The sequence below is a fragment of the Protomyctophum parallelum genome (genome assembly GCF_964188405.1).
Source record: "Protomyctophum parallelum genome assembly, chromosome: 18".
Lineage (NCBI taxonomy): Eukaryota > Metazoa > Chordata > Actinopteri > Myctophiformes > Myctophidae > Protomyctophum > Protomyctophum parallelum.
Window position 1 is genome coordinate 37,171,816 of NC_139716.1, and position 11,819 is coordinate 37,183,634.

Below are 11,819 nucleotides of genomic sequence, written 5' to 3' on the forward strand. Positions count from 1 at the left end.
AATCATATTATTTTAGTCGACTAAATCTACAGTTGATTGTATTGATTGTATTGTATTGTATTTTGGCGGGCCTTGATGTCATCATAATGGCTGATTGTACACTTGGTTCCATGCTGAAAATAGCCGATCTACAATCTCACAAGAACGCATCGAGCATGACCCGTTGTGAGCTTGTAGATCTTCTATTAGCGCAATCAAACATAAAATGTCTGGTCTTTTAGTTCTACTGGATCTCTTCTCCACTAGTCCCTCCCTAGTCCCTACCTAACATTTTAGTATAGTTTTTATATCTTTACGAAATATATTTATTGTTGGTTTTAGTCATCGTAGAGCTTAGTTTTTAATTAATTTTGGTCAGTGAACAAAGGCAGTCGCCGAACAGTTTTTGTCACAGTTTTATTAGTCGACAAAATCAACAGTGCTTTGCACCACTCATTCATTCCTGTGCAGTCACCTCATTTCCACCCTCGTTACCGTAGCCGCGCTCATGCAGTCCATTTGTCTGGCGGGAATGCAAGGCTGGAGGCTGCGAGGGTCGTTACTCACCCAGAACCAGCCGTCATTCATTCATTCTGACGATGGACTCATCCTCCCCACCCGTCGGTTGGAAACCTCATATCTCCCTAAGACAACATGTTTATGTTTTTTTTGGCTTGGCAATGTGTAATGCATTATAGCAAGAGCTTGTGATAATAACCACATTGAATCCATTGGATTGGAAGACCACCACATTTTTATTACGTTGTTGAAAACTTTCGGGAGATGCAAGGTTTTTTTACACCCAACGGCGATGTCATTATAACTTCCATGTGAATGAGTTCATCCCTAATCACTGGCCTGTTCTCATTTGCAGTCCCCCCAGCTGCTCACCCCTACACCTACTGAGGTAATCCAACTCATAGAACACTCGCCTCATGCTTTGTCGTACAGCGCTGAGAGCGCCACAACGTGTCTCTGGCTCGTAAACGCTGCCGTGCGACTGAGTATAAGGCTTGTGCCGCCCTGATTACGTGGTGTTTTGTGTGTGTGCGTTTCTGTCTTTGTGTGTGCACGCACGTGTTTGTTTTATTGAGCCGTCGTGTGGCACATTTTTAACCCATTTAGACCTGAGGACGATTCTACAAAATGTCTTCTAAATCCTGACAGTTTTTTGTTTCTGTGTCAGTCGTTCTCAAACAATTTCATGTCGAGGACCACCAAAAGTATATTATGTAATTGACCGCTGATCCCCATCTGGAAATACGTTGTGTCAGCGACCCCCCCAAAAGCAAAGATTTGAGTTAAAAACGTTCACTCTGAAAGAATATATATTCCACATTTTCACGATTTTTCAAAAATAGCAGACCTACAAGCTCGTAGCGCGGCACTCGGTGCCGCGCTACGAGCTTGTAGAGCTGCTGTTTTTCAAAAGCTAAACCATAACATAATACTTAAAACACCAAAAGGGGTTCCCGTACAGAATGTATTAAACGAGGACACTGAGTTGCATTATTGTTCCTATAGCATCACGTCATTTAAATGGTTATGTTGAGGTTCGGGTTTATAGGTTTAGTTTTGAGGTCACAGGCATGCACTGTTAGGGGGTTAAAAGCAGTGGTCATCGCCATGTTGGCTTTGTGGTGGACATTTTTGTCAAAATTACATTTTTGCCACGGACATACTGTACAGAATGGAGTGGACCATAAAATACCAGAAACACATACAGATGTGCCATTGGAGAACTTAACACACCATGCCAATGGCAAGACAATGGATGGATTGTCAGAAAATTGTCAGAACATCCTTCGGCAAAGGTGTTGTTAACTTGTTATGATTCATGAAAATGCTACTCAGATTATTTTTTTTACAATGAAAAGAAGTGTCAAAAAGGCACACTTGTTTCCAAGTAACAGAAGAGAAGAATTAGCAAGGCTAAACAGTGAGAAGAACCTCGGGAGAACAAGTATTTCCAGAAAAAATGCAGGGAAAGTACAGGAAAGCCTGAAGTGTTGGAATGGCACATCTGTAAAGCCCCGAATGACCATAACAAGTCTGTAACTCTGAGGGTATAATATTTTCAGAGCGCAGCGCAGCACCCGAGCTCAAACAAACATAAAAGGACTGGTCTTTTAGTTCTACTGGATTTATTCTCCACTAGTCCCTCCCTAACATTTTAGTCTAGTTTTTATTTGGTGGCGGTCATAGTTTTAGTCATCATAGCTTAGTTTTCATTTTGTTTTTATTTTGTTTTCGTCAGTGGAAAAAAAAAAAGTCGTCATACGTAGTTTTAGTGGACGAAATCAACACTGGTAGTAAACAATGAATCCCAGGCAATAATGTGTTTATGACATTAGACCCATAGTCTTATTTATTCACAAAGACGAGAATGTGACATGTGATCAGCACATTAAATCGGTAAGAGTCGAGCACACTGGGATTCCCCGGGTATTGTTTGGAAGACATCAAAGCTGGATGGCACTCAATTTCCTTCAGTTAAATAAAAACAAAACAGAGGTAATCATTTTTGGCCGGCCGTCTATCCCCAGGGGGCCCTGCAGTCAAACTCCAAAAGTATTTTTTGACACGGCACAACATTTTAACAAACAAATCAGTAATGTTGTAAAAGGCAGTTGTTACCAGCTCAGAACCATAGCCAAACTAAAACCCATTCTAACATACAGACCTAGTCACAGTCACTCATGCATTTATCACCTCCCGGTTAGACTACTGCAACTCTCTATATTTGGGTCTGTCCCTCTCCGCCATCTCCCGCCTACAGAGGGTCCAAAATGCTGCTGCCAGACTGATAACTGGAACAAAAAAAACGAGATCATATCACCCCAGCATTGGCAAAACTACACTGGTTTGCTGTTAAATTCTGCATTTAATTCAAATCACTCCTCTTTGTATTTAAATCCCTAAACGGCCTTGCCCCTTCCTATATGTCTGAACTAATAACAGCTCCCCCTACCACCAGGACACTCAGATCCTCCACTCTCAAACTCATTGCAGTCCCCCCTTCAAATCTGAAAACCAAAGGTTTCTCTGTAGCTACACCTACACTTTGGAATAATCTTCCACTCCACATCAAGGCTAGCCCCACCCTGGAGATTTTTAAATCCAACCTGAAAACACTTTTTTAGACTGGCTTTTAACACAGCGTGAAGTTATTGTTTATGGTTGTTCATGGTTTTTGTTGTCATTTTGTTTGCTTGGCCTGTTTTATGATTGTATTACATGTTCTACTATTTGCACTGTGGATAGACTACGGTCTACCTGTTTTCTGGAAAGCATTTTGGGTCAACTGCTGTTGTTTTTATATGTGCTATATAAATAAAATTGACTTGACTTGACTTGACTTGACTATTGTAAGGAAGGAGTTTGCTCATGAATTCAGCAGATGCTCTTATTGCCCTACAAGGCTGATAACAGCCGTAGGGCTGATAACCGTTATCAGCTCCTGTGGCTCCTATCACCCTCTCTGTCCTTGTATGCTCTTCCTCATATCACCCATGGGCTAAATAATGACATGCCGAGTATGCGATACATAATGTTTTGCACATGTTGTTGTGTTTGGTTATATTTGTTTTTTTATACCACACATTATGTGTATTTATATGCATAGGATAAAGTGATTGATTCCCCTCCTTAAAAAGGCATCAGTGTGATGTTGGCATCTGTGCAGATGGATGCAGTTTGCCTCCTGCATTCTTTCACCGATATTAATGCACATTCAAACACGCACACACAGAGGGACGCGAGCCTGACTTATACAGCACTTGGTAGCGTGTCGTGTGGAAAATAATCTCTACAAACCCGTGTCGAAAAGCCTACATGTCGCTGAGCCATTGGTTCGCCATTAAAGTCGTTAATGTAGAATCACAATCATTTTAACCATCTCTTATCCTTTGGCTAGTCGAAAATAGCAGATTTACAAGCTCACAGCATGTCACTTTTACTGCTACTTTGGAAAAACATCGGAAATGTTCGGAAAAACGTTCGAACAAGTTAGATTTCCTCCGCTGGCAGTCTCCCTAGGAGGACTTAGGGGGTTCTTGCCATGAAAAAGTTTGAGAACCATTGCTGACTGAGCGTGTGTGTGTGTGTGTGTGTGTGTGTGTGCGCGTGTGTGTGTGCAGGGTGATGGAGAGAAGTCGCCCCGCCAGCGCAGACCCTCCAGCCCCAGCTCCAACAGCTCCCTGGGGGGCTACGGCCGCTACACCCCCTCCCGCTCCCCCCAGAACTACAGCCGTGCAGGTACACACACACACACACAGACAGACAGACAGACAGAGACACACACACACACACACACAGACAGACAGACAGACAGACAGACACACAGACACACAGACACACATGTCACATTCATGAATTGTTACCGTGCCCACTGTATCATGTTTGCGTGCCAAAAAATCGAAATACGCTCTTGTTCTGTTTTCGTTTTAAATCATATTTCTGTCTTGTCCATGTTCAAGCAATTTAAGTTCTTGCCTTATTTCCAAGTTCCAACTTTTTTTCCCCCTGACAGCATCTTGTGAATTCCCCTCCTATTCTCCTTGCCTTGTTACACACAGTATACACAGTCCTTGAAATGAAAAGCAAAATGAGTTTGAAAAGAAGTCCCTCGACACCGAGTACTGGCTGCTACCCTGTGAAATTGAAAACGGTCTATTATGATTACTACTATTATTATTATTATTATTAGGAATTGAAAACTGACTATCAACTCAGAAGCACCAAAGACTGACATAATTTACACATCCTACACGGGTGACGTTTTTTCCCTGGTCTTCTCTTATATCGCGTCAAATAAGAACAGTTATAAAAATAAAAATGAAAAATTAACAAATGATCCCGGTGGTATCACTCATTTGCACTTGAAGAAACAACAGACTGTTATGTGGGGAAATTTGAGCTAGAAACAGACTGTATCAAATATGACTCACACTGACTATCGTATCGTACAATGACACAAGTTTAAGAAACACAACGTTATTCTCCCTAGAGAAAATACTTCCGTGAACCAGTGGATGAACGAGTCATGTCAGGACTTTGCTGTGCTCTATAAAGACTGATTGCCTACACAACAATTCCCATGTTACTTGATTCATGTTTTTTAGGTTTTGATTTAGTATTATTTTTTTACTTAAGGAGCTGTGACCACCAAGGCGTCTTTCGTCAAGTGTAGTTTTTATATTGTTTCCAGTGGGAGCGTTGCATATTTTATGCTATGCTCGAAGCGCTAGCAGGGTGACTTTTTTGTTGACTTTTTGTCACAAAGAGTTGGGATGTTTTCTATTTTGGGAAAAGCTTATCAGCTGAAAATATAGATGGATAAACATGCTTTGGTGGTACATGCACACGGCCTAGTATTTATCTGATGGTCCCCAGCATAATGATTGTTAATTAGGAAACAAGTCCCTTCGCTTTTGGGGCCTTCGGTTCCACTTGAACACTGTCAGTGTTTTTGGGGTACGTGGTCAACTGAATGCCAAATAAAAAATAGTTTGAGAAACACTGACCTTAGAAGAACTCAGCGATGTTTCCTGTGGTGTTATTGGCCTCATAACTAGTATTGATTTTGTCGACTAAAACTATGACGACTACCTTTTCTTTTACTGACGGAAACGAAATAAAACCTATATAAGCTATGATGACTAAAACTAAGACTAAATATACTGACAATTTCATCAGCAAATAAAAACTAGACTAGAATGTTAGGGAGGGAAGTAGTGGAGAAGAGATCCAGTAGAACTAAAAGACTGAAAGAAAGTCATTTTATGGGTGGTTGCATGCATTGCAAAATAGCAGATCTACAAGCTCACAACGCGTAGATCGGCAGATTTTCAGCACGCAAGCAAGTGTATAATTTGCCTTTACGCCGACACCAAGGCCCACCAAAATACATTTTGGTCGACAAAATCAACCTCGTGATATTTTGTCGACTAAAACTACACACAAAAAAAAATCATCTGACTTAAAATGTGACTATAATAGAAAATTGTACTAAAAAAAGACTACACGACTAAATCAGAGTTTTGCTGTCAAAAACCACTACGTAGGACCGGCAGAGGCGGCGGTCAAGGTCGTCTGCAGCCGACCCCCCCGCAACACCAACTCCCTCCCACGACCTCCCACGACCACGGGAGGGCTGAATCCAGCCCGTGACTCCAACACCCTCCCCCTCCCTCCCACCTTCCCGGGAGGGGTGGACCCCGGCCCCGCCTGGGCCCGGGACTCGTCCTCCCTCCCCGCGGGCGGTGCCAAAGGCGCCGCCCCCGTTCGTAGCGGTGCGTGCTCCCCGTTGCCGCCGGGGGACCTGTCCCTACAGCTCAACCCCACCACCCTCGCCATGCTCCAGCAGCACAACTACATCCCCTACTTCAGAGGTAGAAGAACCGAGTCCAAATGTAGAGCGCTCCTTATAAGCTGACTCTGTGAAAAACCATCCTTTCTCCACAAACTGACAAAGTGGTCCTGTCCAATTTGAAAAGTAGGGAAAATGATCGAACCAAAGTTAACCTTTGACTCAAAGGTTAACTTTCGTTTGAAAGCAAAGTAGAAGTGGAGGCGGGATTGGTTCTCACGTAATGGCAGCATGACACTTTTGTCCGCTCTGTGTTTTTGCTTGGGGACCGGAGCCTTGTGGTGTGGCGTGCTGTGTGTGATCCCTTAGAGCGAGCCCTTCCCCTGGGTTGGCAGGGCCCTCCACATGGCATGGGGTTGCTGTGACTGAACACAGACTTAACTGCTTACGGAAAAGGAAAGAAAAATCACACCCGTGTGAAGTGAGTGGTGCAACTCTGTGTGGGGGTCCCCGGAACTTCCAGACCCACAGGAACGTGCCCAGGGTGCCGGCCCGGTTCCGGCGAGCCACCCTGCGTCCGAAGCGGTCGAGAAATGACAGAGTTACCGTGTGGGGGTCCCCAGGGGGTACTGTACTGTACTGTACTGTACTGTACTGTACTGTACTGTACTGTACTGTACTGTACTGTACTGTACTGTACTGTACTGTACTGTACTGTACTGTACTGTACTGTACTGTACTGTACTGTCACACCCGAAATCATCATACTGTGTGTGTGTGTGTGTGTGTGTGTGTGTGTGTGTGTGTGTGTGTGTGTGTGTGTGTGTGTGTGTGTGTGTGTGTGTGTGTGTGTGTGTGTGTGTGTGTGTGTGTGTGTGTGTGTGTGTGTGTGTGTGTGTGTGTGTTAGGCTGCGCAACAGTGACACTTGGTTGTGAAAACCAAACGCTATTTTCATGCTCGGACGGACCCAGGGACACACAAAGCTCCGTAATGGAGTGGTTGCACCACTCAAAAATAATAATAATGCTCCGGGGTGTTTTCAGGTCGTTGCCTTTGCCGCGAGGCCCGTCAGTGACTCATAATGGAAAACAGAGCGCTTGGCCTGGGTGTGCTGTTTTTGGGCTAATACTATTAACTGATGTTTGATCACTTGATGAGCGTTTATTGTGTTTAGAGAATTGGACTAACATCATCACCCCCATCTATCAGAAATATGTACACAGACCCAGCACGACACCACTGACAGATTGATCTTATGATCTTACACCCATGTCCCTTTGTGAGGGGGACAACCTCCAATTGTTTTGTTATTATCTCTATCAGTCTCAAGTCACCCCCACCCCCAATAAAATAAAATGTGAACCTCAGGCTTTGGATGTTAACCATCGAATTGGACCGCTTGTCTCTTCTGGAATATTCTTTATTGTTCAATAAGCAAAGCGTGTGTTCTTCAATACATGTAGCGGTGCTGTTCAGACTCACATTCAGACAGATTGGCTTAAAACAGCTCTTTATTGAACAATACAGCATATTTCACAACACCAAATTTTTATATTGTAAATGTGCGCATGTATGGAAATAGCAGGTGGTCGACCGAGACTTTTAAAATAATTAAAACAAAATGGAATTCTTGTCCGAGGCTGGTCTGGGGGATACCCCTTCACATGAAGCAGCGGTTATGCAAGTGCTGTCTCCAAGGACCCTCCTTGTTCCTCCAAATGGACGTCTGTAACTCTGGGGGGGGTCCTTGTATAATCACAAAGGTTTTGAGAACCGCTGACATGAATTGTTTGATATCCAACCGCCTCACTCTGCACCTTGTCTCCCCCCTGCTCCCCTACTACTGACCCCAGGGCTCAAACAGGACCTCTTGTCCAATCCTAAAGCACATAGGAGATCCCTGCATCTCAATTTACCTCCTCCTAAGGCTAACGGTAAAAAACACACCTAGCATCCTCTACTTCTATACTCTTATATCTGTGTCTCTCCTCTCACACTGGAATGGCTGTCAGTCGTTGTGGTATATATACTTTGTCTCAGGTCTCGTGGCGTGCACCAAAGTTCACTTCTAGGACCACGCCAAATTCTTACTTTCTGCCAAGGATTATGCAAAGAAGGAGAGGAAAGATGTGATTACAAAGATGTGATTACAAAGATTGTTTTAGATGTGATTGCACATTGTGGAGGCGTAGGATTGATGGAATGCATTTTGAAGTCAATGAAAGCTGAGTGGACAAGACTGTCCTTTAAGACAGTCCTTGGTTCCCATGCACACTTTTTCAGCTGGGACCCAAACGGTGTCTCCCTGGGACCCAAACGGTGTCTCCCTGGGACCCAAACTCAAAAATGTACGCAGTGATGATACCTCACTAGTATAAATGTAGTTACTGTAGGTATCGCTGCGTACATTTTTGACTGGGCAGTCTAAGCCTGAAAACCTGATGAATCTGCCACAGCAAATCCTGGCCTGCCTAGTCAAAAATGTTGTCTGGGCATTTATCTATTTAGATTGCCTCGATACATTTATATATTGTGCGCATTGAAAAACAAGACGTCTGAAAATAACATGTGACATGTCTTCTTTCATTCTCCCTAGCTGATTATCTGGCAATGGTCGCAATCATAAAAAAATAAGAATGTTTATTCATATGATGGCCCAGCCAACAATCATTGGCTTCAATGCATTCTATGGATTGCATTCTGGCTCCAGTTTGCCTCCTTTGCATGCTATAGGCCGTAGAATATCTCTCCTCTCCTTCTTTCTATATATGCTTGATTTCTGCCTGCGCTGTTTTCCTTGTGTCCTTATTGTGGGCGAGGTCGTCACCGTGCACGTGACGACGAGATCATGTGCACCCGTTTGCATTTCTGTTCACATGCCGTTGTCAAAGAAAAGGCGGTGAGGATCACCTTGTGGTTTTCTTTGTGTGCTCGTGTGTTTTTAGATCGATGTCAAACTAATTGTTTGCCTGCACTCGACCTCATGTTTTTCTTCATTGTCAATTCCTTGAATGATGCCTTTGTCTGTTGTCCGTTGACCCTTAACCCCCCCTTTGGTGTCAAAGTGCTTTTGTCCGTCATGGGAATTTGGTTGAGAACACGGGTTGACACCTTAGCCAAGAGAAGATTGACAAAATGAATAGGCTACGATTATGTGTTTCTTTTGGCAAGGTGTGGGAAATTGTGCAGGTTTTGACAGAATCACATACCGGTAACTACTCCCACACAGTGCTTTTTTATTTGTATTTTCTTTTTAATCAACAAACGAGCGCTTTAAAAATACTCCCATGACTAAATAGTCGACACAGATGGAGATATTTCACTGTAAGCATGAGCCAAAGAGATAAGAGAGCGAGAGAGAGAGGAGTTAGACAACATGATCCTTCGCAAAAAAAGGGGGAAGAAATCCACACGGCAGCGCACACAGCCAGACCACAAACAATAGTCTGATATGTATCTGAAGGTTTGACTTTCACCCAGATGTAACCAGAGCCAAGGGTCACTCGGAGCACAATGTGAACATTGTGAGCTTGTGGATGGGCTATTTATGGAGGGATAAAAGAAGGGGGCAAAGTATACAGACCCCTGAGGGACCTCTCAGTCAACCCGAGTATATCAGGTTTACGTGGTTAAGAGAATGCCTTCTGTCATTTATTTTCTTCTTCTTGTACAAAATGGAACACTCGTGGCCGACAACTCATCACTGTGTCTAACTCAAAGACTCGTGAACAGATGAATGTTAGTCTTTAAGGACTGATGTTGAGGCAGTTAGGAGATGTAGGGGGTGGGTGGGGGGGGGTGGGGGACAGATGAGATTGCTTTACATTTGGCCCGTACTGTAGCGCGCATTGGTGGGAGCCACAGCGGGGGGGGGGGGGGGGGGGGGGGGGGGGGGGAGAGAGCTAGACAGCCAATGGAAGGAGAGAGGGAGAGAGGCAGTGGTTGAGAAAGTACTCAAAAGTATCAATTCTGCAATATATATCTCTGTTACAAGTAAAAGTTCAAAAGTATTGGCGTCTTGTAATAATAATAATAAAAATCTACAAAGTAACTAGTAACTAAAGTGTTCAAATAAATGTAGTGGAGCAATATTTGGATCTGTGATGTAGTGGAGTATAGACGTAAAAGTATTGGAAAACGGAAATACTCAAAGTAAGAACCAAATGTTCTGTTTTGCAAGAACCAAATGTTCTGTTTTGCAAGAACCAAATGTTCTGTTTTGCAAGAACCAAATGTTCTGTTTTGCAAGAACCAAATGTTCTGTTTTGCAAGAACCAAATGTTCTGTTTTGCAAGAACCAAATGTTCTGTTTTGCAAGAACCAAATGTTCTGTTTTGCAAGATGCAAATGTTCTGTTTTGCAAGAACCAAATGTTCTGTTTTGCAAGAACCAAATGTTCTGTTTTGCAAGAACCAAATGTTCTGTTTTGCAAGAACCAAATGTTCTGTTTTGCAAGATGCAAAATAATGTTCTCCGAGGTCTGAAGGGGATGAAGACGGTTGGAATGAAAAGGCGGAGCGGCCCACGCAGGCTTGTAATTTGGCCAGTGGTGGAAAAAGTACTCGGTTGTTTTGCTTAAGTAAAAGTACCAATACTGCAATTTAGAAGTACTTCGTTACAAGTGAAAGTATCGGCATCAAAATGTACTTAAAGTGCTAAAAGTAAAAATACCCATTGTGCAGAATTTCACAATTTCACCATTTCACAAGTTCAAAATGTGTACAAAATCTATTGAAAATAGCAGATCTACAAGCTCACATTGTGAGCTTGTAGATCAGTCATTTTCAAATGGCTAAAATGTATAGCATTGAAGTGGTTAATGTATGTTTTCTAATTCAAAATTAAAATCTCCAAAGTAACAATAGTAACTAAAGTTTTCAAATAATTGCAGTGGAGTAAAAGTACAATGTTGTCTCTGAGATGTAGTGGAGTAGAAGTAAAAGTATTGGCAATTGGAAATACTCAAATAACGTACGTACAAATACCTCAAAATTGTACTTAAGTACAGTATACTTAAGTATAAGTACTTAGTTACTTTCCACCACTGAATTTGGCACGTTTTCTGGTTGCCAGTTGTAAAGGCACGCTGGGCCGCGTGCCTCTTCATCTGTGGCCCTCAGCGCCTCCCTGACGCCTCCCTGACGCAGCGTGAACAGAGAGACGCTTGGTTCATGCAACCCGCCGCTGGGAGCCCTCCCTCCTAAAAGCTGCTACAAGAACTCAGATAGCAAACACACACAAGAGACAGTATGCATATTAGTGACACATGTGCGTACACGTGGCGACACAAGCAAGTCGGGTTCTTTACGTGCAGACATGTATTCACGCACATTCATCTCATCTAATCCTTATCGCCTTTGGGCACGCCTCTCTGTCCATAGATCTGCAGTACATCTTGTGATTACTTTATATTCTCGTGTTGGCGGATATTTCAATTATGATTTAAACGGTGTCTCAGCCAACTTCCGCAAGCCCCCTGTCAGCTCTTAACCTCGATTCCAGATGTCCCTCACATGCCGTATGCACTTG

The 11,819-nt window shown here is 43.2% G+C and overlaps 1 protein-coding gene across 1 annotated transcript in view; it reads left to right on the forward strand.

Annotated features, from left to right (window-relative positions):
- ablim2 (actin binding LIM protein family, member 2) overlaps positions 1–11,819 on the forward strand; it is a 92,312-nt gene that overhangs the window by 52,655 nt on the left and 27,838 nt on the right. Inside the window, exons 12-15 of the mRNA XM_083789276.1 lie at positions 854–886; positions 4,119–4,236; positions 6,045–6,371; positions 8,144–8,224. Of these exons, the coding sequence (XP_083645402.1) occupies positions 854–886; positions 4,119–4,236; positions 6,045–6,371; positions 8,144–8,224 (559 nt within the window). The remainder of the gene's footprint in view (positions 1–853; positions 887–4,118; positions 4,237–6,044; positions 6,372–8,143; positions 8,225–11,819) is intronic.